Raw genomic sequence first — 27,233 nt, 5'->3', positions numbered from 1 at the left:
ATGGCGTTTGAATGAGTCGGAATGAAGTTATCATCGCAAAAACCGGAATGATTCGAAATGAACGCGGTACCTGCGAGTGTGGCAAATTGCTCAAAAATGATACTCCAAAATTAAAGCCGGGTGCATCCTTTGTGAGCTTTTGCGCTCATATACTTTATTAAAGTCTCGAGTAGCCTCTTCTTGGAATATTCGATTTAGGCTGTAAAATAAGATTGATTAGGCTGTTGTGTAATAAATAAATAGGCTGGGGTTGTCAAAGTTCCAAAAAGACTTATATCGCAAAATGGGGAATCGGGATGAGTCGAAATGAAAGTTATTATTGAAAAATCGGAATGAGTCGAAAAGAGAGAGGGCAAAGTAAAACGATGTCGGAATGAGTCGAAAAAGGGAGTGGCCATCACAAAATAATGTCGGAATGAGTCAAAATGGAAGGGGGTCATCATAAAATGATATCGGAATGAATCAAAATGGAAGTTATCATCGCAAAAGCGGAATAAGTCGAAAAGGGGGAGAGCAAAGAAAAAGGATGTCAGAATGAGTCAAGAAAAAGGAAAGAGGTCATGACGAAACGATGTGGGAAGGATTCAAAATGGAAGTTGTCATCTTAAAAGCAGAATGGGTCGAAAAAAAAGAGAGGGTAAAGCATAAAGATGTTGGAATGAGTCGATATGATGGTGGTTATAGCAAAATGACGTTGGAATGACCTGAAATGGAAGTGATCATCACAAAAGTGGAATGAGTCGTAACTAGAATAAGTCATAGCAAAACGATGTCGGAACGAGTCGAAATAAAAGTATTCATTTCAAAACAATTATATCGAAATGACTCGCGCAATGCAAGTGATCATCACAAAACGATGTCAGGATGTAGAAATGAAAATGGTAACCGCAATGACAAAATGTACTGCGAGAATTCAGTTCGATGAGTAAAAACTCGAACGGTCATTTTAAAATGACGTAGAAATGAAACTACCGAATACCGCAAAAATAGTACTTTCATGTAACCAGAGTTTAATAAACTACGATCCAGCCTATGATATCAAAATTCGAGTTTATTGAATTAACAACCCGGAAAGTCATAATCAAATACAAAACTACGGTATCGCAATGACGGAGTTCCCACCAAAAAATCAGTTTCCACAAACACAGCTAATTTGAATAACTTTTTTCCCGAGAAAAATTCCGTATTCACACCACCGGTGACGTCATCGGAATTGCGGGTCACGTGAGCACATCTCGTACATACGATGAACCTATAAAACTACGATAAAAAAAGAAGAGAGAAGAGTGAGAGGAAAGTCGTAAGTGTCCTCTCTCTCTCTTTCTCTCTCCATCTCCCACCCGTTCGTCACCGATCAACAATAATAGTGACTGCGACGCCTGTCTGTCGACGAATGCCGTTGGTGAATCCCGTTAGATGGCGCTTCGAATCATCAGCTATGATTTAGAGCGAGAGGAGAGAGAATCTCTCTCGGTGTAATGACGGAGAGAGAGAGAGAGTGGGTGGAGTGGGAATCTCTGCCCGCCTCCAAAGAATGATCCCGTAACCATGGTAACCGGACCGAAGCTGCCTCCTGCCCACACGGACATGATGCCAACAGCTGCCCATCGCCAGAACACGTGCTCACTTCTACGACAAGGTTGCACGACCATCCGCACATTTAACAAGATCAAGAAAGGTTTCGATATGGATTGGATTACTCTTTGCGAGCGGAGACAACTTTGAATGACGTGATGGTGAACGATGGATCGTTGTTATAGTGATTAATTTTAGTATGGGAACTTACCAATTCACCATTTATCCCTTACTGAGTAATACAAACCCGGGAACAACATTGATTCGGCTGTTTGAGGACGACTAACGTCTTCACGGTCCACGAGCGAGAAGAGAATGGTAAGTGAATGGTCACTAAGTTTTATTTCATATTATTTGACGTAATTATTGAATAATTCTTCAACGTGCTCTTAACTGATGGGTTTTCGTCATGGAAATCGGACTGAACTTCAGAATTTCTAAGAGTCTATAAAAATTCGTTATCATTGATAATATGCGTTTCAAGCTCTAGGCATAAATTCATGAGACTTTCAGCTTTGAATTGATGAGATTTTCAGCCTTAGACTATGAGAATTTTAGCCTTAGACTATGAGAATTTTAGCCTTAGACTATGAGAATTTTAGCCTTAAGTTAATGAAATTTTCAGCCTCAAGTTTCAAGATAAAGTTGGAAAAATTTATAATTATATACTTTAGCATATTTTATGAATTTTTCCGATCATCCGACAATTCTAGAATAAAGACTTTAGATATTAAGGTTAGTTCCCATAGAGATTTCTATATGGATTGGACTGTTTTTTGCTAGAGGAGAAAACTTTAAATAACGTGATGATTGCCGTTGTTGTTGTTTCGAACGTAGCTCTGTCACTATTGCGATATAAGAATATAAGAATAACGTGATGGTGAACGATAGATCGTTTATAGTGATTGATTTTAGTACGGGAACCTACAATTCGCCATCTATCCCTAACTAAATAATACGACCAGAGAACGAAATCGATTCGGCTGTTTGAGGACGACTAACGTCTTCACGGTCCACGAGCGAGAAGAGAATGGTGAGTGAATGGCCACTAAGTTTTATTTCAAATTATTCGACGTAATTATTTAATAATTCAACGTGTTCTTAATTGATGGGTTTTGATCATGGAAACTGGACTGAACTTCGGAATTTCGAAGAGTCTATAATTTGATAAAATTCTAATTTCTTATCTATCTAAAATTTGCTATCATTGATATTATATGTTTCAAGCTCTAGGCATATGAGATTTTCAGCCTTAATCAATTTAAGCCTAATAAAATAATTTAACAATCTCACATCAAGTGTTGATGAGATTTTCAGCCTTAATTTGATGAAATTTTCAGCTTTAAATTTTAAGATTGAAAGTTGGGAAATTGATAATAATACTGTAACATATTTTATGATTTTTTGAATATCATACAAAGCACATATAAATACGAAAAGTCAGTTCCTGCAAAAAAAATCCAAAACACAGTAAAAGTCCTTCGTCATCCTCAGTTCTGGCGTCACCTGTATGAAAAAGTAGACAAAACACTTGAAAAAAGTTCCATTGAGTAAAATGAAACGCTCACAAAGACATGGAAATTAGTTCTAGTAGACAATTTGTGGTAAATTATTCATACTCGTCTATCGGCAGGAGCTATGATTTTAAGCAGGAACTTATAGTTTAAGATTAAGAAAGGTTTCCATATAGATTGGATTATTCTTTGCGAGCGGAGACAACTTTGAATGGTGGGATGGTGAGCGATGGATCGTTGATATAGTGATTGATTTAATTATGGGAACTTACAAATTCACCATTTATCTCTTACTGAGTAATATAGACCCAAGAACGAAATTAATTCGGCTGTTTGAGGACGACCAACGACTTCACGGTCCAAGAGCGAGAAGAGAAGGGTGAGTGAATGGTCAATCACATGGTTTCATTTCACATTATTTCACGTAATTATTACATGATTCAACAAAATTTTGATTGATGGGTTTTCGTCATGGACATTGGGCCGAACTTCAGAATTTCTAAGAATCTATAAAAATTTGCTACCATTGATATTATACGTTTCAAGATCTAGACATAAATCCACGAGATTTTCAGCCCCAAGTTAATGAACTTTTCAGCCTCATATTTCGAGACTGAAAGTTGGAAAATTTATAATAATACTTTCTCAAATGTTATGAAAACCAAAAGTATTATCCAACATCAGATAATTTTAGAATAAAGACTTCAAATATTTCTGTTCCCACAAAAAAAAAAAAAAAAAAAAAAAATCCAAAATACAGTAAAAGTCCTTTATTGTCCTCATTCCTGACGTCATCTGTAGGAGAAAATGGACAGCACTTAAAAAAGGTTCCACCTAGCTAATTTAAATGCTCACAGAGACCTCAGAATTAGTTCTGGATCAAGGGTGCTCAACCTTTTGAAGAATGCGGGCCACTTCATTCGTTTGAAAATATGTCTCGGTTCTCTCAAGTGATAAGGAAATATGTCGCTAACTGCTTAAGTAATTTGGGAATGTGCCTCAGGTCACTCAAGTGATCTGTGTATGTGCCGCTGGTCACGTAAATGCTCGGGGAATGTGGCACAGGTCACTCAAATGGCCTATAAACGCATCAGCATGAATGTATGAATGTATGTATGTTCTAGATGTTGCAAACATTTTGTAGTAAATTATTCATACTTATCTGTCGGCAGAAACCTAATTTTAGGCAGCTCCGCAGTTAATAAATAATCGTAAAAAACGTAAAATTCAAAGTTTTTGAATTTTCGTGGTCAATTCAAGACCGAGTTGGTTGTAACGAGAGCTCACAATCACGAAGAAAATTATCACATTATAACGAATACTGTTATAGCGCAAATCTCGTAGTAAATGAAAATTTTTCTAATCCCTAAATAAAATTACATAGGAACATTCTACTATAACATTTCATAGGAACATTCTGCTATAGATGGTGATATCATGTCCCGCTTCTCTGCCTCAATGGAGAGATTTTAGGAGGTGATCGAAGAAGATGTGGGCCATGCTGGAAGTGAAGGGTACTCCTTAAGCACTGTAATTTTGTATAGCGAAAAGGGAAAAAAACCATAAAAATTTACCGATAGGTAGCGCTGCTCTCGCAGCGCCTGAGTGGTGTGGTGGTATGATGCTCGTCTACCAACGTGAAGGTTGCTGTCACGGGGTTCCAATCCTTGGACTGATATAGATGAGATATTTTCCCTAACGAACTTGAGGCAACCACCAATAAACAGCGACTTCATTTCCAACCAATCTCATTAATGGCAGTAAATAGCGATATGGCCAGAGTTGGTGTTTGGTGAAGTAGTAGTAGTACCCGTGAAACACGTAGAAATTCACTCGCACAAACAGCAGTCAGCTGGGGTAAATTTAAATAACGTGCAAAATTTCACATTTAATCTATGCCTACATCATCTAAAAGCTAAGCTAGTTCAGAAACTCTGAAAAAGTATTTATCAATTCAAGGGAACCAACCTTCCAGACCATTTTTTTGAGCATGCCTATACTTCAGAGCAGTAGTGCACAACGTTTTTCTGTCCGCTGGTCAGATATGGTATAAGTAGAGCCCAAAAATCCGGGCAAAATGCCTTTCTTGCCTATTTTCAAACTTTTTTGTCAAAATGCCTTTTTTGAAATTTTTCTGTCATAAATGCCTACATCGATATTGTTTTATGTTTATTCACGAATTTCAGAGGCCTTATTCTGTGGAACCTCAAAAGAATTTTCATGTTTAAAATCTTCAACTCTTAGTACGAATCAAGGTGCTATCAAAATGGAAGAATTTGAATTTTCGTGCTCCCATGACAAGCCGATGCCCTCAGTCTGATTCGTTATTGCAGGGCTTGATGGAGGGGGAATTTCCAAACTTTTCAAATGTTACGTATAAATATCAGTAGTAATTTTTAAAATTTATATGCAATATTTTGTTAAGAAATTGGAAGAGCGACGTGTTGATGCGCATAAAACAATAGAAGAAATGTTTTCACTAGCGTTCTCTGCTGTTTACTTAAAACATTAATTTCTGAATGGACCTATTATAGGAATATTTTTAATCTTCTTTTTTGAGAGAAATTTATTTTTCAAGTTATTACTTTGATAAAACTTCTAATAATTAAAGTCGGTTATGAAGAAATTTGATGAAGTCAAATATCGGTTAATATGCTTTCAAGTCCTTAAATTTCAACTGTTTCTATATTTTTTTTAAGAAGAACTTCTCAGAAGTAAATTCTAAAAATTTCATGAGTCTTTGGCTCAAGCTTTAGAACTTTTTGTACAAAACTAGAATTTTCTGGCTTACACTTTATAATTTTCTAGAACTTTCTGGCTTACACTTTATAATTTTCTAGAACTTTCTGGCTTACACTTTATAATTTTCTAGAACTTTCTGGCTTACACTTTATAATTTTCTAGAACTTTCTGGCTTACACTTTATAATTTTCTAGAACTTTCTGGCTTACACTTTATAATTTTCTAGAACTTTCTGGCTTACACTTTATAATTTTCTAGAACTTTCTGGCTTACACTTTATAATTTTCTAGAACTTTCTGGCTTACACTTTATAATTTTCTAGAACTTTCTGGCTTACACTTTATAATTTTCTAGAACTTTCTGGCTTACACTTTATAATTTTCTAGAACTTTCTGGCTTACACTTTATAATTTTCTAGAACTTTCTGGCTCAAAACTTACGAATTTTTTCGCTCACACCTCAGAATTTTCTGGCTAAAATTCTAGAACATTCCTCTCTGGCTCCAGAAGAATCTTGAAGCATCTTGAATTTCAAGACCCAGGAAAAAGAAAATCATAATTTTTTTCAGTTGCTCCTCACTTCTAAGAAACTAAGAAAATACTCAGTACAGTGATTCATTTTGCAGTTTAATTCGAGCCCAAAAAAATTTTGCAGCCATATAATTTCACAGGTTCCCATTCGATATAACGAAAGAAAAAAACATCAGATATAGGGACATCAGACAAAGCAATAAACCAGTTTTTTTTTCAGTGTGCGTGTGTGCAAATCATAACCTTGGGTCCCAAAGATGTATCAAACAAATGAGAAACGAGAATCGTTCGAGATTTCAATTCCAGAGACTCCATCTCCATAATTAAGGAAGGAAAAAAAACTAAAAAAAAAAAAATGTTACAGAAAAAAAATGCATGTGCTCCTACAAATGAATCAATTTACCACGGGCCACGATGACAAATGACATTGAAAAAGTGATGATTCTCCGTCGTAGAAACAAGTTAATAAATGTGCAAATGGATAGGATAAATAACAGGGTTGCGAAAAACGGAAAAAAGAAAGAAAGAAAAGCGAGAAATTACATCCTGGTAACGCACGGTTTCGACCCGGACGTAGGTCGGAAGTCTGGGAAAATCTGGATAATTTTTTTCTTCTTCAGATAGTACAAAGATGAATGCCTTGTTGAATCTCCCGTAAGTATCGTAACTAAAAACCACCAAGTATTGGCAGTTACCAGAAAGGTTTATACCAGAGATTCTTAACCTATGGGTCACGACCCAAACTTGGATCGCAGGAGGTTCCAAGATGGGTCGTTCAAATCCACGAAAAGCAAGGGATTTTTGAACTGTGGGCCATGACCCAAACTTTATTCCGAGATGGGTAGTACAAATTCACTTACAATCCTGTTATAAATGCACTTTTTCGTCACTGTTTCACTAATTTCGAAAAACGAACTTAATTTTGGGTCGCGAAGCTGATCTTGTTGTTGATTTTGGGTCACGCCTGAAGAAAAGTTAAGAACCCTAGGCTTATACGTTTCGATGCTAACTTTCGATGGGACGGACCATGCCGTTATATTTAATAAATTCCTCTAGCTTTGGGTACATGTGTCCAAGATCTGATTCCACGCCATGCCATACAGTCGGCTCCGCTTAATCAGGTGACGGTTAACGGATACCCCGCTCGAGTGGATAAAATCTTCTGGAACCAGAATTTCTCTTGCACAATGTTAAAGTTCCCCGCTTAATCGAATAAGTTCAACAACGTTTTCCCGCTTATTACAATATTTTAACTCAAGTGAATACAGGATGTCCTCTAAGGTCTTGATGATGCCTTTATCTCATCAACCGTTCGTCGTAGAGGTATTGTTCCAGTTTAAAAAATGCTCAAAACGTTCAAAAATGAGAGTGAAAATACAGTATGTCACAAAATAAAGAAACTTCTAAATTTTTATAAGGTCTCTCTCCCAACTCTATTCTCCCTATTCTCTAACTTCCAATCAGGAAGTTGTTGCCCTGTCTCTTCCGTGTCCGGAAAATTCACCGCCATGCAATTCACCACCATGCAATTCACCGCTATGACAATTCATCATTCACCGACCAACAATTCACCGACATTAGTTCGGCATGAGGGAATGAACGAGTGTATGAATGATCGAGTGAGTGAATAAATGAGCGAAACCGACCTGTCACCAGAGTTAGCTCGCTCTCGCTCACTCACTCACAAGGTCACTCAGTCAATCATTAGCTCATTAGGTTACTCATTCTGTCACTCGCTGGAACACTCATTCTACCACAGTGTCGCTCATTATGACGCTCACTCACTAGGTTACTTACTTTAAGTCGCTCACTGTCATTCATTCACTAGAGTTCGCTCCACTTACCAACACTAACCACTCTGTCACTCACTCACTAACTACTGTATCATTACATCCGAATGTGGGAGTCATATACTGACTCCCATATTCGGTCATTTCTCGCTCACTCACTTGTATCGAATGTTGTATGTGAATTGTTAGTCGATGAATTTTCCGTCGAGGAATTGTTGTCGGTCAATTTTCCGTCAATGAATTTTTGTCGGAGAATTTTCCATAAACCGTCTCTTCTGGGCATGCCCACCCTAAAAAAAAATCCCGTGTTTTTAACCGCAATTTTCATTGAGATATTTCAATTCTAAAATCGGAGAATGGGTGGGAAAGAGCAGCATAATGATCTTGCTCGTTAGTTTATGCCGTTCTTTCCCAACTCGTCTCCGATTTTTGAATTCAAATGCTGCATTTGGAAACGCGAAAAAATTTTTAGTTGGGCTCTGAAGAGTCAGGGCAACTACTTTCTAACTGAAAGTTAGAAGACCGTATAAAAATTTATATTTTTTGCGACACGTTGTATTTTCACTTTCAAAACTGGTACAGGGTGATTTCTGAACACCTTTTGAGCATTTTTCAAATTGAAACTATACCTCCACGACGAACAGTTGATGAGATAAAGGACGCATTAGCACTTCCAGGACACCCGGTTTTTTAACCACTATATGTACATAATATTTTCATAAGACGAAGCATATATATTTGAAAATTATGGCGAATATGTTGCCAAATAAGACTAATGAATAACTTATACTTCGATCCTCGAAGTCTTCAGTACCTTTGATTATATCTTATTTTATTTTCGTTCTCTGTTGAGCCCATAGAAAGCACCAGCTTCCTCATTGAAAACAAATATTAAAAAATCTGCACAAACGCCATATTTCTTCACGCAATGTCTTGAAATTGGATAAAGATCGTGAAAAGAATTTGAGTTTTTGCGGCAAATTAAAAGTTTTAGATGCAATATAAAAAAAAAAAAAACAACTGAAATTGCCAAAGAGTCTGGAGTTTCTTAAGCTCAGATTTCAAGCAGTAAGAAAAATTCTGATTAAATGGTAGAAGATTGGCGAAAGAAGGGATGCACAGAAAAAGGAAGAGAAAATATGATCTCCCGACCAACCTGTATTTCAATTGGTTTCATGCTAAAAAAAAAGCCAAAAAGACATAAATCAATTACGACATGATTAGCCAGAAAAGCTGAGGAAATTGCTAAATATTAAGAAAGTTGTGAAATTTTTTCTGCTTTAAAAGGATGGATACATAGATGGCAGCAAAGCAATAATTTGATGTGTTTAAGACGTTGCAAACTTTTCAAACGGTGTGAAACGACTACTGAACTGTTCCCCCTCATAATCGAATACACCGCTTAATCGGATATTATGTGCTGGTACCGTTGATATCAGTCCGTTTAAGCGGGGTCGACCACTACTATTATTCCTAAACCTCACACGCACCTCCTTCATATTCCTCTGCGGAATTTCTAATGAATTGGTACATGTTGGAATGTGTGTGTCCGTGTTCTGAAAATAACGTAAAGTTTGTTTGCTGTGTGTGATGCTTGTTATGTGTAGTAGTCATCTGCCATCAGTTTTTCTAACTATGAGTGAAGTGGAATGATTGAAGATTTTACCGTTGTGTAGGCTCGTTTCTGCCTGTGGCGAGACTTTTTGACGAAGAGATCGGCTCACATTTGCGCGTCGAAGTTGGAAACCACAGAAAACCAACCTCAGCCGGCTACTACTGTGGCGACGGTGGGGTTCGAACCTGGGTCCTCACGATGCGATTGCGTCTATATCAGTGTTTCCCAAAGTGGGCAATATCGCCTCCAGGTGGGTGATGGATTGGTCCAAGGGGGCGATAGACCCTAATGATTTAACATTGGATCCTATGGGTTTACTTGAGTTGGGGGGCGATGAGAAGAAAAAATTTCTGGTGCAGGGAGCGATGGAAGAAAAAGTTTGGGAGACTATGGTCTATATCGACCATCGCGGCGGCGAGTGTGTGCACTAAAAGTTTTGAGACTTCACACCCCACATAGCGCGCGTGAGCGCTTTTACTGTCAAATCAGCACTTACACATATCCAATGGCAAGCAGGAAATAATTTTGCATCCTTCACAGAATTACGTTCAGCTAGAAACTGACAGTCTGTTTTACTCTGTGTTATTACTTCTATTTTGTAATTATTGGAATTATTGATTTTTTTAAATTTATATTGGAATTTTTAAATGAATTTTGAAACCAGAATCTGGTTTAAACCCTATGCGATGAAAAAAGCGTCATAAATGTTATTTCCCGTTTCATCTGAAAATGTCATTCTTAAAAAAATTCGATTTTTAAAAAACTTCCTATTCGCTAACAGTGAGGATTTTTGTACCGCCGAACTTACGCAAAATTTACAGAAAATCCTGAGAAATATTCAAAATTTGTTGGGGTTCCGTGGAACATCCTCGTACTCATTAAGAGGTCCGCAGCACTTCATAACGTCAAGGGTTCCACGTGAGCTTTTACGTTGAAAACCTCTGACATAGTCTGTAGAGATACTGAGTTTCATCATACTTTATTTTTCATAGAAGCTGGATTATGGCATTTTTTTTACCCCATAATGACGCGTAGTTGGCTGTAAACCAAGGGTGTTCAAGATTTAGGAGAGCGAGGGACTCCGTTAATTTTGAAAACGTGTCGCGGGTCACGTAATTTAGTGATCTGTAAATGTTACTTAAGTTCGCTCGAGTGGTGCCGTGGTAAGATGCTTGTCTTCCACTATGAAGGTTACCATCAAGATCCATGGGTTCGAACTCGGGCATAGAACGTTAGAAGAAAGTTATTTGCCTGGCGTGACCACTGATGGATGGAGCTTTCATTTCCCACCCAACTTTTCTGGATGACGATATATGACCGGAGTTGGTGTGCGGTAAAGTAGTATAGGTGGTTACTTAAGTGATCTGCAAATGTGACGTGGGTGGCTTGAGTGATCTGGAACTGTGCGTAAGTCATTCAATGGTCTGTAAATATGTCGCTGGTCATTAAATTGATCTGGGAATAAGCTTTTTTTTTTTTTTTTTTGAAGCCGAGCACAACTCGGGTCTATCGCCATGGGCAATTTACTACCTAGTGAGTTGTGCCGGAAGTGTAAGTATGTGTACCTAACAGTCTGAGTGCGTATTTAGTGTTGCGTATGATTTTTTAGTGCTGCCATCTATATCTCAGAAGTGAAGTGAGTGTAGTGTAATGACTGAATATTTGTACTGGGAATAAGCTGCGGGTCACCAAAATGACTTGGAAATATGATACTTGGTTAATTATTTACCAATTTGACATCTCGAGCCACATCAGATAACACTTGGCCCATGGGCCATGGGTTGATCATGTATGTTGTAAACCGCATGCATTTGCACGGGCAAGCTATAGCGGATTCGAGTTCCTGATCAGTAAACAGATCCAAATTTTTCTCATCCTTGACAGTTTTGAATCTTTTCATGGATATTTATGATTTTTCGAATGATTCCTACAGAAAATGACAATTCCTTGATTTTCTTATCATTTAGGTTGAAGCTGTGGTGTTTTGCGGCTGACGTGTGAACCGCGACATCTGTGTGACATCTCGAAAAGCAAATAACGTAGCTGGATAGAGAGCTGTGACGAGAGGTCATTCGCCGGGTCAAAGAAACGATGCAGGGCGTGACCCGACAACGAAGACGAGGACATAGTACAACTCTATGACACGCCCCAAAGGCTGCTGCCGATTGCTTCATATACACGAGGACAACACCCGGTTTCTCCTGCTGGGGCTCGTGATGCTGCTGTACATGGGGCTGGGAGCGATACTCTTCCGATATTTCGAGCAGGAGACGGAAGTCCACGACCGGGACAGGTACTGGCAGGTACACAGGACATTCCTCGAAAAGTACAATGGTACCGTCGACCCGGCCGACGTGGACGCCCTTCTGTGGGAATACGGCAACGCCTCGTCGTCCGGGGTCATACACAAGAGGCCACGTTGGGACTACTCGGGAGCTTTTTACTTCGTGGCTACAGTCGTGTCCACCATCGGTGAGTCCATGCCAACCTCCTTCTTTTTTACGGATTGCTCTCTCTATCTGTAAATCTTATTAACCCATTTGCACTCACTGTACTCACTTGAGTACAGCGAGGATTTGGCTTTGTATAATATTTGAGCCTTACAGCTAGATGTAAATTTTAGCACATATTGATGACAACCCTCCTCAGAAATTGGCATCAAAAAAATTCTCGAGAGACCATTTCTGGTTGGCATTTTGTGGGTACTTTTGTTTGCCACCTTATATTATCGGCATTATACTGCTATTCTCATGCAGTGATTCCCTTGTAATTGATTATTTAAATTACAGTTCAATGTCACTAGCACAATTCAATTTTGCTTTACTTCAACTCTTTTTTCCTTCAAATTTGTCGTCATATTTCGCTGTCGTCTCGATTCGGGACACCTGTCGTCCAGTGTCGTACTTCTTGTGGCTGTATTTAAAAATAATCTCTTGGTTATAATTTCAAGGGTTCAATCAAAAAATAAGCCATTCTGGTAAATGCTAGTAAAAATTAATATTTAAAACCAGAATAGTCAAGTAAAAAATCAAAATTATTCAAATAAAAATAAAAATTCGTGGCAACAGAGGAGTGCAATTTAAAAACAGTTCTACATGCTGCATCTAAAAATATAAATTTCTTTTGGATGTTGGAATAAAAGCAAAAACGACTAGATGCAACATGTAAGTAAATTAAACTGTTACGTTATTTAAGAATTACATGAACAACAGAAAAACATTAAAACATATTTGCTATATCATCAATTGAAAATATGTAGTTCTTAACACATTTTTTAAAAGATGATAAATTGGTATTGTGAGTGATTTCTGGTGGTAATGTATTGTAGAACTTTGGGAAAGATAAATAAAATGTTTCTTTAACAGTGATACGTGATACGTGATAGTGATACGTGATTCACAGGATACCGTGAGGTAATTCACTGTTTCGGAATACATATTATTTAGTCTATTTGAAGATCGAGATATATTTAAAGGCAAGGAGAATTGACCTTTGAATAGGAGGAGAATGGATTTATAGAAATATAACTGACGTAATGTAAGTATTCCGAGATGTTGATGAAGTTGTATAGATGGAGTAGTAAAATTATTTGTGACGATTCTAATTATTCTCTTATGGAGGCTGATTATAGGGTAAAGGGTTGAAAGGTAGTTAGAACCCCAGACAGTTAGATCATATAGTAGGAGTGACTGAAACGGAGTAATAAAGAGTTAGTAAAAACGACTGATTCAAGTAAGGTTTGAGATAGCAAAATTTAAAAATTACTAGCCGTAGTCTTTTTTGCAAGTACTTGACATGACTCTTCCATTTAAGATTGTGATCAATGTATATGCTAAGGTATTTAATTGTAGCAACTTGTTCGAGATATGAACAATTACAATCAGAATTAATAGAATTAATATTACAGGACATTCCTGTATTTTTGTTTGTTCCAACATTTTTTATGCATTTGTCTCGTTTTTTAAATATGCTCATTCATAATATTAAAAAAAAATCGTGAACAAAACATTTTCTTACCTTAAAATTATAATATAATAATTATGGCCGTATAAATATTTGTATTCATCTCACATATTTTTCACACACACAGAGAGAGGAGAGAAAGAGAGAGAGATTCGTTATTTCCGCAATCTCAAGAACAATCGATGATTTTACCAACTTAGGGCAACGTTTTTTTGATAATTGGCAATGTCCGTATTTCACCATATTTAAGATCGTAATTCCCCGTATTTTCTCGATAAATATGGTCCCCAGGTCTATTGATTTTTTTTTTACCCAAACTACAATTTTGTTTGGAGCGATATGTAGCAGCCCTTCATTCCATACATTTTAGCAATTGTAGCAGTAATTAGAAAATTTGTCGTTAATTGCATCGTTTCTACAATTACTGAAACCCCCCCCCCCTCCTCCAAGGATTGCCATTTCCTGCATTTTCAACGATAAGGTACGGCGAATTCAATTATGAAGGCACCTATAATTTTTATATGAATCCCATATGAATAATACTAACATAAATTACAACACTTCAATACTTTTTCATTCAGCCAGAATTATTAAATTATCAAGTCTGCGTACAGACAACTTATGAAACCGTCGAGGACCACAGGTTGGGGAAACGCTGTCCTACCGTAATGCTAGCAAAGAGCTTAATAACGACTTTATAGATTACTCTCCAAAGGTCAAAACAACGTTCTTTGTCAGTGGACTCATTTTCCACGGCATTTTTCACCGTGAGTAAGTGTACAACTCTCAATTTTTATTATTACTATTATTTTTTGTGTGTGTGCGAGTCCGTATCAGTTGTAAGAGTTAGCGAATGACTGGATCGTTATCCGTGGCGCCTGTTCGGTGGCTTTCTTCCAAACTGTCTACAGATGCTCAAAAACAAACATTCAGGGGAAAGGGATGGACGTCCTTTCTTTGGGCTTCCTTTCGGAAAAGGGAATTTTTCCAACCGGATCAACACTGCATCCAGAGAAAAAAAGAAAGTCAAATACTTCCCAATAATTTCATACAATATTTATTGCTTCTATAATTGAAGTAAAAGAATGCTAGAATTTATAATCAAATGAACTTTCATAATATTAAGAGATGGCATTTTTTCGGCCCGAAATATACTGAGAAATTGAATTTTCTGGATGTTATGCCAAAACTAATATTTGGAAAGAAAAGTGATTTGTGTCCCTTTGTGCATACCGGGCAGGTGCACTAACCAATGCACCAGAGACACGCTTTTCAATTCCTTGTAACACCCGTTAGTAACGTGAAGCGCTGAGTGGAGACAGAAGCCGCCCTTAACTACAGAAAGTTTTGCCCCAGTTGGCGTTTTTGTATTAAGGGATGGTATTTTTTTGGCCCAAAATATAGTGAGGAATTTAATTTTCTGGATGTTATGCTGAAACTAATATTTTGGAAGAAAATGTCTCCACTCAGTGCTTCACGCTACTAATGCTTGTGCTTGTTATAAGGAATTAAAAAGTGTATTTATCGTGTATTGGTTTGGTTAGTGCATTCTTGCCTGATATAGAAGGGGACCTGGGCTCGATTCCCGGAGGAGACAAAAATCACTTTTCTTTCTAAATAATTAGTTTCGGCATAACATCTAGAAAATTCAGTTTCTCAGAATTTTCATAAATGTTTCGAAATTTGAGTAAATATGAAATTCAGGAATGAAGATGATTTCGAATTGGACATTGTCGATTCTGACAATGCATGATCAGATCGGGATACAAAACGACTTTGTCATCGTTCTACAGTGCACGCCGCTTAATGCGATCAAATTGGAACTCTTGGGCTTCTAATAACAATAACCGATTGTTAATTATATCCCAAAAAATCCTGAAGTGAGTACGATAACCTGTTCGGTCAAACGGGACGTATGAAAACGGGAAAACTCTGTTTTTCTTTTCCGTATAATAAGTTTCAAAACATTAAATCATGTCTTCTGTTTTTGTTTTTATAGTGTTCTAAAAACAGGATTTCTCATCCTTTAAGCTGAAGTACTTTTTTTTTTTAAAATTCAGAAATTGTTAGGAGGTGGATTGGAACTGGTCTAATGTGTATCACGAATCATGATACTTATTTAATATACGGTACGTCCCAATGATTCCTTACGAAATTTCTCCGGCCGAAGAATTGTGAATGTGGTTACTTGTGAAAGAAGCTGACCATGAACTGAAGAAAGGAACTTTTTTTTTTCCTTACACAAGCCTTCACTATAGGAAAGTCATTACAAAAAGAAGCGCTGCACGTACGTGGTATCATAGCGGCTATTACGGCCCGATTATGGCATTGTGAACTGAGTACAGAATTATTTATCAATAAGGCAGTTTTCTCAACTCCTATACAGGTTGATTCAAACTCAACGTACAAACTTTTAGGGGAGGTAGAAACACAAAAAAAAAAACCCACACAAAACAGAATCACATAGAAATGTATGACCGGAAACCCCAACCTGATCAACTGGAGGATAAACGAAGATGCCAAAACGATAAGCCAATAATGGGTGGAAAATCTATCCTACGGCGGATAACAGCGCACTCAAGCGTGCATAATTGTGGATGGTGAGAACTTTGAACACCTTTTGTGAAACTTAACGTGTACACGTACTGTCCTCGTGTAAATTATCGCTAGATAAAGAGTTTTTCCACCTATTATTTGTTTGTTATTTCAGCATCTTTTTTCGTTTACCCTTCAGCCGATGAGGTTAGGGTTTCCGGTCATGCATTCGTATGCGATTCTGTTTTGTTTTTGTGTTTTCCGCCTCCCCTAAAAGTTTGTACGTTGAGTTTTGAATCACCCTGTATTGTCTTAAAGATTGATAACAGTAACTTATGGGGAAAAATTAGTTTAGCCTTAGCTTTTCAAAATTATGCAAAAAGAAAATTTTTCGGTCAATAAAAAGATAACATTAGCCGAAGTCCCGATAACCGTAAAAGAATTTTTTCCCCTGTTACAATTTTGTTCGTTCCGCACTTGGTGAATACAACATAACAATACCAGGATGATAACATTGCCAGTGATTCTTTTAAGCAGCGTCGACTGTGTCAGTAGTACGCTTCCTTTCTATTGTGAGAAATCGTCAAGGATGGTCAGCGATACAGGCACTTATCTGCTTCCATAACTCTGCCCAAAGTGTCATTCATTTCGTCATAAATGTGGTCATTCTTGTTTTATGGCCGAAAAAATGGACCATAAACAATTGCCGGTTTTCTTCAACCCTAACATTCTGTCCGTTGCCCTTCACTGGCTAAGAATGTATTCAAACAAAATGAGTTTACCTAGCTCAGTGTTGTTTTTCAACCACTGGTCCACGAGAATTTTTCTGCTAGTCCGCAAAACAATTTGCTCAACTCCTACACACTTTTAGATGTACTTTAAATATTATGCCATCTCCTTATATATTGGTTTTTACTTCTCTCTTAGCCATCGGTCTGGGAATTATTTCTTTTTATTTATTTTTGGCGGATATTGAAATTATTACCCTCTTCCCCTTTATTCATCTTGCTCCGGTCCGCAAATTATTTCTTATATTCATTATGAAATAGTGAATTACGTTTGAGAAATAATAATATTTTCTCATATTAATTATTTTTCAAATTATTGTCCGCCAGTCCACAATTTTTACTTCTGTCCATTTATTTTCCACTGGTCATCAAATAATTACCTCTTATTTGTGTTTTTCGCCGGTCCGCAGATTTATTTTATCACATTTATGTATTATATAAATATTTCCCGGCCAGAAAACCTTTCCTCCCATTTTCGGTTTCCAGAAACTTTGCCCCGACATTTCGTCCCGGTGCTGTTTTGCCCGCAGTACATTTTGTCCCCGGAAATTTCGCCCTTGACATCTCACCTATCCTGATATTATGAGCGACCAAGTGAGTGACCACGTGAATGGTCGAGCTAGGGACCCTATGAGTGATCAAGTTGGTTCGACATTTACCCCTGACAGTTCACTTGTCTTGACCATATGAGTGACCAAGTAAGTGCCCCGACTTCTTGGGGGGGTGCATGTGTGGTGTAGCAGTAGTAGGTAGGGCCTCCAAAAAATGGCTCGGGGATCCATGATGTTCTTAAGTCAGCCACCTCGTTGGGCAGTTTGCCTGTTGTGGCGTTGTATTTGTATTTGTATAAGTGACTATATGAGTGACCAATTGAATGACTGTATGAATGACTGTATGAGTGACCAATTGAATGACTGTATGAGTGACCAATTGAATGACTGTATGAGTGACCAATTAATGACTGTATGTGACAACGTATGTTAACTGTACGAGTGACCAAGTATGTGACTGTATAAGTTTACCAAGCACATTAACGTATGAGTGATAAAGTGAGTGACCTTTCTCAGCTACCTCGTTGGGCATTTTTCCTGTTGTGGTATTGTATTTGTATTTGCATGAGTGGCCAGTGAGTGACTGAGTTGAAAATTTAGCCCCGGAATTTCAAACCCGACCCCGACATTCCATGTATAAATATTATGTGATTTATGTCACTCACTTGGTCATTTGCATGATCATTGACTCAATCATACAGTAACTCACTTTCACTTACTCATACGATCACTCCCTCGCTAATACAATCAATCACGATTGAATGGTGAATTCACTTGGCCACTCATTCAGTCAGTCACTCACGCATACGGGCTGTCACTCACCCACCTATATAGGCACTCGTCTAATCACTTGGTCACTCATACGGTCAGGAGCTCATATTGTCAGAGCAGGTGAAATTTCTTGATTCCCCCAATTTTCACGGGTCAGCTAAATTTTTACCGGTCCACACAAAGGAGTTCTTACTCTTGGAGGAAGATAAAAAGGAGGGGCTTGGATTAGACGGGGGGGGGGGCCTGAGAAGAAAACAATGTCCTACAGGAGCCATGGGCGAAAAATTTTAAGAAACACTGTTTTAAAGAAAGGAGGCAGTGTTATAGTCCATTATTATCATCAAGTAATATCATATTAAATCATTTTCAATTAGCTCCAAACATATTCTCTCAACGAACCTACGGTCTCTTAAACCTACAGTCAAGAGACTAAATAATCTAACCATTTTCACATAAAAATTAAATAGAAAAAAAACTAACGGAAATCTCTTCAGTGACCTATAAGCGTGCCCCGGGGTAACATGAATGATGTGGACTTGCACCGCAGCACACCTAGGTGCTCTGGAACTGTGTCTCGGTTCACTTAAGTGATCTGTAAACGTGTCGTTTGAGTGATCTGGAACTGAACAGCGGGTAACTTGTGAGACTTGGACCTGCACCGTGGGCCGCTTAAGTGGTCCGGAACTGTGTTGCGGGTCACTAAAGTGATTTGGAGCTGTGTCGCTGGTCACTTAAATGATTTGTAGATATGCCGCAGGTCACTTAAATTATCTGTAAATATGTCGTTTTAGTGATCTGGAAAAGAGCCACGTATAACCGCACCGCAAGTCACTTAAGTGATCTGGAACTGTGCCACCGGTAGCATCTGTGAATAGACCGTGCGTCAGTCAAATGATCTAGACCACCGATAGACATCGCCTTCACTTCCAACCCATCTCACTAATGGCAGTAAATTGCAATATAGCGATATGGCCAGAGTTGGTGTTTGGTGAAGTAGTCAAATGATCTATAAATATGCCGCGGCTCCTTTAAGTGATCTAAAACTGTGCCGCAGATCCCTTTAGTTATCTGTAGACATGCCGCGGTTCTTGAGTGATCTGGAACTGTGCCGCGCCGGTAACATCTGCGAATAGACCGAGCGTCACTCAAGTGATCTGTGAGTATGCCTCTCCCTTTAAATGATCTGGAAATGTGCCGCAGGTCACTTTAGTTATCTGTAAATATGCTACGGGTCTTATGTTATCTGTAACTGTGCCGCTCAGATCATTTTTTCATAAGGTTCCAGAACATAGGCCACATCAGATGACTCCGAGGGCCACATTTGGCCCACGTACTCAAGAGTTGGGAATTTATGACCTGACCTAAATAATTAAATAGAAAGAACCTAAACAAAACAAAAAAATCCCCATTAAAATAAATCACCTTCTGGCACCCAATGAATCCCAGTCAAATCTTTTGATAAGAATATACGTATATAAACATTTCTTAAATCAAACTTTTAAAGAAATACACAAAATTCCATTCAGTTCTTTCAGCCAATTTTGGCTTCAAATAAGAAATGCACGTACGTGACGAACGCTTTAGAAACGGGTCTTGCTATATACTATATATTCTTTACAAAACTCAAATGAATGGCATTTCTGTGTATTGCGGAGGAAAGTGTTGAATGGTCAAGATATACAACTTGAGAACTTTTCTTTAATATTTTCGTGTGTTTGCGCATTATCTTGGCAATGATGACTTACAATAGACATGGCGACATCCATAAAATTTTCGTCCTCACTTGTTTAGCAAACTGCTATAAGAAATAGGCATGCCGTGTCAGGTCTTTTTATCTTGAAAGAGAAGTCCCTCTTATCGAGTATCATGATAAATAATTCTTTCTTGACGCGGCGGTACGACAGAAACGGTGACAAGACCACAGAAAAAAAAAGGATTGCTACCGCAAGGATTCCCACACCGAGGGAATAGTGCACCAACCTCTCGTCGGTGAGTATAAATAAGGCTGCCGTTCGGAATCGGTCTAATTATCCCTCGTGTGCAGAAACTGACCGTAGTGTGATAAAAAAATGATAGAATATGATCACATTTGTATATATAAATTGCATGTATACAATTGGGGGAGCAGGGCAAATTCCCCAAATGGGCGAAAAACTGTTGGGCAACAATGGTTTTTAGGCCTCAACAATCACTTTTGGAAGGTTTACTTTGGTTACCGCGGTTCCCTAGCAATGCTTTTCAGACGTGTATATGACTTTACAATGGTTTGCCACTTCTTTAATCCTGTCGGTATATATGTATAATAGTTTATATGCCTTTATAATGGTTTTTGCGACTTTTTCAATCCTCCCAGTAAAGTTTGAAGAAAACACCGGTGCAGCACTGGGTATTATAGCTAGTAGTAAATAATTTTTAAGCAGCTATACCAACATAGTTATCTAAGCAAACTACAACCTAAACTTATTTTGAAGATACTAAATGACACACACGTGATTTAATAGATCCATCATTTCACATTATAATTAAATGGAAAGAATCTAACAAACAACTCTATTAAATATATATATATATATATTCTGGCACCCCCTTTCTCGGATCTCTTCTGTGATCTTTAAGCGGGCCGTTTGTAACTTGAGTGATGTGAACCTGCACCGCGGGCCGGTCAAGTGCTCTGGAACTTTCCCGCAGGTGACTAAAGTGATCTGTAAACGTGATCTGGAACTGTGCTGCTGTTAACTTGAGTGATCTGGACCTGCACCGTGGGCCGTTTAAGTGCTCTGGAACTGTGTTCAGGTCACTGAAGTGGTTTCAAGCTGTGCGTCAGGTCGCTCAAGTGATAATATGGTGTCAAGTGCAAATATGCCGAGAGTCAATCAAGTGATCTGTTAATTCGTCGTAATAGTGATCTGGACACTGAGCCGCGTACCACTTTAGAGATGTGCAACTGACCGAAAGTTATTCAAGTGATATGGAACTGTCTCTGTGGGTCACATCTGTGAATATGCTGCGCCTCACTCAAATCATCTGTGAATATGCTGCGCCTCATTCAAATCATCTGTGAATATGCTGCGCCTCATTCAAATCATCTGTGAATATGCTGCGTGTCACTCAAGTTACCTATGAATATGCCGCGGATCCTTTAGTGATCTGGAAATGTTCCGCGGAGCGCTTAAATGATGTGCATTGCAGGTTATTTAAATGATCTAAAACTGTGCAGCACGTCACTTAAGTTGTCTGTAAATATGCCTAGGGTCTTAACTGATCTGAAAATGCGCCGCTTATTTCATTTTAACAAAATCAGGTTTGAGGTCGCAAGCCACATCTGATGGCTCCGGGAGCCACATTTGGCCTGCGGGCCCATGAGTGGAGCATGTATGTGTGTGTGTGCGTGTGTGACCTAAACCCACATTCATGACTAAATGAACTAAATAATTTCCCATAACAAATGAATGGAAGGAACTTGACAAACATCTCTGTTAAAATAAATGAACTTTAATTCTGGCCTCCTATAAATCCAAGTCACATTCGCGTTCGGATTCACAAATATTTCTCAAATCAAACTTTTTCAAAGCAAACACAAGATCCCCTCTCTATTCATTTCTCCAAGCCAGTTTGGCTTCAAATAAGAAAAAAACGCACACGTAATGAACGCTTACGAACGCTTTAGAAACGGGTCTTGCTATTTCTGCCAAAAATTCTTTAGAAATGCAGAATGAATGGCATTTCTGCGTATTTCGGGGGAAAGTGTTGAATGGTCCTTCCTCCCGAGATATAAAAATCGAGAACTTTTTCTTTAATATTTTCGTGTGTTTGTGCATTATCTGGGTAATGATAACTTACAAGGTCATAGAGACATGACGACATCCATAAAATTCCCATCGTCACTTGTTTAATAAACAGCCATAAAAAGAGACATGCCATGTCAGGCCCTCCCTCCCCCCCTCCTTTTCTTGAAACAAGATTTGGCTTCGTAAAGTTTGTAAGAAGGGTTGGATGGATTCCAAGATTTTTGTACGTACAAGCCCCTCCCCCTCCCCCCTTTTCCGATGTATTTATGCATGAAATTTCTTGGAAAGTGACGCCAAGAAACCTTTTTTTTTTAATGCAATAATAATAAAAAAGAAGAAGACACTGAATAAGGCATTCGAGAAAGTTGATAAATTTTTATTTTTTAAGAATTTATTTTTGGTATCTATCCGGAAAAAAGGGGAATTCTAAGAAACGCCTGATTTACACACTGAATTCATTTAGAAATGCAAGCATATTCCTTTTTTTTTCCCCTCCTGAGAAACCAAAAGACGTGTGTGTGCGCGTGTTATAAATTTGTATTGTTAGTTTTGTTTAATGACAGCTTTGGAATCGTATTAAACGCTTGATCATTCAGCGTCTTTCTTAAATGCACGGGAGAAGATTTATAGTTTGTTTTATAGGATTAGTGTCCTCTTTTTTGAAGGTCGGACAGAAATCTTAAATGGGAAACGTCCATTAGCGTTTGGATTCTGAAGACGTTTCGAGGTATTGCATTCGGAAATGAAATTTAAAAAAATACGGGACGTGTATTTATGTTATATCTTCTAAAAAGGGTGAATACTTAATGAGTTGAGTCTGAAGAAACATTTTTGGTACTTCAGAAATATTTTTAAGTATAAATACTTGAAATTTATGATGGGGAGGAGTGACACGTGGCCTTTTTTCGAAGCATTTTGAAGTAGCCCGGAATAAAAACAATCGCATATTTTACAGAAATAATAGATGAAAATGTTCATTGAAAAAATGTATTCCGAAAGAAATTGGTAAGAGAAATTGAAAATAACGTTTATGAAATATTTCAGAACGAAATGAGAGAGAAGTGTATTCAGCTTTAATGAAGAATATTTTGAAATCTCATTGAAAAATATATAATAATTTCTAAACAAAATTATTTCGAATTCATAAAAATTAATAATTGATAAAAAAAACAGACATTTCAAGAATTATTGAAGAAAATATTTTTAGAATTAGAGAAAGGTTTTCAAAATTGACGAAAAATATTTCCGGAATTATAGTGAAAGAATTCCGGGAAAGTGAAGTCTGATTCCAGAATTGGACAAGAAAACAATACATTTTCTTGAATATTCGCTTGATTTGAAGTATAATATATATATAATATTTTCTAATAATTTTCATTCAATTTTTTGAGAATTTGATTGTTGTTTTCAATTATTTTTCCATTAGTTTTTGAAAATTTAATTTATATAAATCATGCAAACCATCGTTTTTATTCATTTTTATCTTTCCTGTAATAAAATTTGTTATTTTTTTTGGAAATATTAAGTATGTAATATCTGGCATTATTAAATATAAATTATTGAAATATTATTTGAAAATACAGTCGAGTACACTTATATATGACATACACTGGATATAACATAAGTAAAGCAATCTCCTAACCTAGAAAACAATTCGGATATAACATACCACAAACAAAAACCGGGAAAACGAAAGCCCAAAACTGACTTGTGCAACATGTGTTGTATGCAGATGATATCTTGATGTTTAATAATTACATTAGCACTGTAATAGTCTACAGCTAAAAATAACTATTCTTACAATAAAATTATGTGTTATTTAAAGAGAGATTTTATGTCTTTCGATGCATTTCTGTAAAAACTGCATGGAATATCCTTTTGGAATTATTGAATGTTTACTTTAATCTTTACTTACTCTAACTTTTGGATCAATTGGTAGATGGCAGTGATAAGCGAATGCTGTGCTCGGTTAAAGCAGAAAAATCCAAAATCGTTATCTATTGATAAGACTCTGCAAAAGCAAGTTGATTGATGACAAATAAAAAATTCATGAACTAGTAGTAATTTTTTTATTTTATTCATTGTATTAATGCTGAATAAATCCATTAGCATAAACTCTAATAATATCAGTGAAATCAATTAAAGTGAAAAGAAATGCATATATGTTCTATACAGTTTATAGTTATAGAGTGTTCTTACACTCCTGTAAGTGCTAATGCTGCCTTCATCTCATGAACCGTCCATCGAAAAGGTATGATTCCCATTTAAAAGATGCTCAAAAGGCATTCAAAAATTACCCTGTACCAGTTTTGAGAGTGAGAATACAGAGTGCAACAAAATAAATGTCCAAATTTTTATACGCCCCTCCTCCCTATCCTTTAACTTCCATTAAATAGTTGTTGTCCTGTCTCTCTGGAGACAAACAAAAGTTTTCCAGTGCAATATTCACTAATATAATTGAATTCAAAAGGCGGAGGAAGGTTATGAAAGAACAGAAAAAACTAACGGACAACGTTTCTTCCCCTCATTTATGTTGTCCTCTCCTTACTTTTCTCCGATTTTTGAATTTGAATATCTCAGCGAATATTACACTTAAAAACTTGCAATTATTTTTTTTGTTTGTCTCAAGAGAGACAAGGCAGCAACTTTTTTTTATCTAATTGGAAGTTAGAGGATGGGGTATAAAAATTTGGATTTTTTATTTTGTTACACTCTATTTTCAATCTCAAAACTGGTACAGGGTGATTTTTGGACGCCTTTTATGCATTTTTTTAAGTTGAAACTATACCTCTACGAAGGAGATATCATCCAAAAGCTATATTCATCCTATATTGAATTCAATTACGTGCTGCAAAAGCTCATTTTGTCTGGGTGAATCTCAATAATGCACTTTATGCATGTATATAACTGCTCTATAAGCTAGTTTCAAGACTCTGCTTATAACATATACTTCTGAAATTACCAAAAGTGGGGAGGGGGGGGGATATTATAAGTGAACTCATAAACTGCATTTAAAATAAATTTGCATATATTTTTCTAATATTGTAATGTTTCCTAAATTTTAGATTTTTTTCACCCTTGAAATTAAAAAAAATTGCCAATTTCTAACTTCATTTTTCAATCAAGGTTTTTTCTCATTAGAGGAACTCTGTTATGTGTTTATATGTTTATATTTTATCACATTTTGAATTATTTTTTTAATTTCTTTTGAAAACAAAACGAGTAAATGATAATAAAATATAATTAATCAGTAATAATACAATACATCGAGATCATCAGCCAGGTTCAACAATACCCAGCAAATTCCTCTGATACACAAAACAGTAAAGGGAAACCATTTGACTTATCTCATCCCAAAATTTTATAACAATCTCCCAAACGAAGTTCTCAGTTCTATATCCTCTTCCTTTGTTAAAAAAAACGGCTCAAGAATTACCTATTTACCATAAACAACATCGAAGACCATTTTGGAAATCTCGATGTATAGATATGTGTGTGTGGTGTGTGTGTACATATATAAACGTATATACAAGCAATTTTCGAGCTACAAATAAAATATAATTACGTTAATTGATACGTTACATTCCCCGGTCGTTGCCCATAATAAAATGTTATTATTGTTATAATTATTATTTTTTATATTGTTTTTCCTTTTTTTTTCTAATCATGATTACACACTAATTTCATTGCATACACCACATTCACCAATAAATATCAATATTTGTGCGAATCATGACTTATAAATATCGACCTATTTGTTTATAGATATTACTCTGTTTTCTTGCCCCTGCCCCCTTTTCTTGTTTCTGTGTTTATAATTCTTCTTTTCTTATCGTTAGTTTTTCATTTTAATGGATGTATTTTACACATAAATTATACACTTGGTTCAACTAGTTAAAATGACTCTTAATGAAATGACCTTATGAAATTGGTTATTCCACCAGTATGGATCATATAGGATCCCTTGATAAATGTTTTTTCTTTTGCTTGATTTATATGTTTTGTAACAATAATAATGAGACAATGAGACAATAAAATTGAAATTGAAAATTGAATTGAAATTATAGTTATATATATATATATATATGCACTTCAATTTTTCACTCTTCCACTACCAATATCGTATGCTTTTTCGTAAAATTGCTAAAATTAAATAATAATAATGTAGACAATTTTTTTTTCAGAAATATAGTAATTGCTCTGAGGAAACTTCTTTTATCCCTAAAAATACGGATTTATGAAGATTCCGAGTAGAGATACGATTTTTCGGCTAAATCGTCAACACTCGGAAAAACAAAGAGAGGGAAGAGAGAGGAGCGCTTGTTTACACCATGGGATGGACATATTACATAGATGGTCATTGATCCTTTCGCTTTTACGATTTGAACGAGTTTCAAAAGGGTCAAAGGCCCATGTTTTTCGTGAAATTTACCAAGTAAACAATTTCGTGTGCAAACTGAGGAAGGGAGAGAGGGAGGAGGATATTGTGTGGTTAATCACCGTAAATTGGCTTCCGACTTGTTTATGGGATTTTCCACCCCTTCGTAATCACTGTTGTTTACAACGCCCACCAAAAATTGGCACTTCAAAAAAGGTTGTTTCCAGCAGTATCGTCATCGGGTTTTTGATCCCGTATTTTTGGCAATCACACAAAAGAAATAATCACATACTCGGTATGAAGCATATAAATTTGTGAAAGGTCGAGAAAATTTCATCGTGAAGTTTCGCTTAATTTTGATTATACATTGTGTTGATGCGTATGAAAGGGCGCAGTTCTAGCTTTAATTTGCATATTTACAAAAACTGCAGAATGTGGATGTCTTGCATAGTGGAAATTTAATGCTCTATAAGGATACTTTGCTTTACAACTCTAAAGAATACTTCGATGAAAATCAATTTGGCTTCCTTGAAAATAGAAATACCGAAATGACAATTTTGAATCTTTCCGAGTACAAATAAAAATGTATATAAAGTGTACGAGTATGTATATTAATAACGCTATTAATAACAATTTAAAAAAAAGCTATTGCAAATTTTCTGGGTTTATGCAAAACATTTGACAGTGTCGATC

The 27,233-nt window shown here is 36.7% G+C and overlaps 1 protein-coding gene across 1 annotated transcript in view; it reads left to right on the top strand.

The window, feature by feature from the left end:
* The first annotated feature begins 2,536 nt into the window (after positions 1 to 2,536).
* LOC149064444 (potassium channel, subfamily K, member 13-like) overlaps positions 2,537 to 27,233 on the top strand; it is a 115,508-nt gene continuing 90,811 nt past the window's right edge. Inside the window, exons 1-2 of the mRNA XM_089254820.1 lie at positions 2,537 to 2,608; positions 11,734 to 12,238. Of these exons, the coding sequence (XP_089110946.1) occupies positions 11,905 to 12,238 (334 nt within the window). The 5' untranslated portion in view covers positions 2,537 to 2,608; positions 11,734 to 11,904. The remainder of the gene's footprint in view (positions 2,609 to 11,733; positions 12,239 to 27,233) is intronic.

This window comes from Pholcus phalangioides, unplaced genomic scaffold (assembly GCF_987345545.1).
Source record: "Pholcus phalangioides strain wild (caught in Gottingen) unplaced genomic scaffold, Ppha-v1.0 ptg000042l_1, whole genome shotgun sequence".
NCBI lineage: Eukaryota > Metazoa > Arthropoda > Arachnida > Araneae > Pholcidae > Pholcus > Pholcus phalangioides.
The sequence above is the reverse complement of the archived record's forward strand: the minus strand, read 5'-3'. Positions and strand labels throughout refer to the sequence as shown.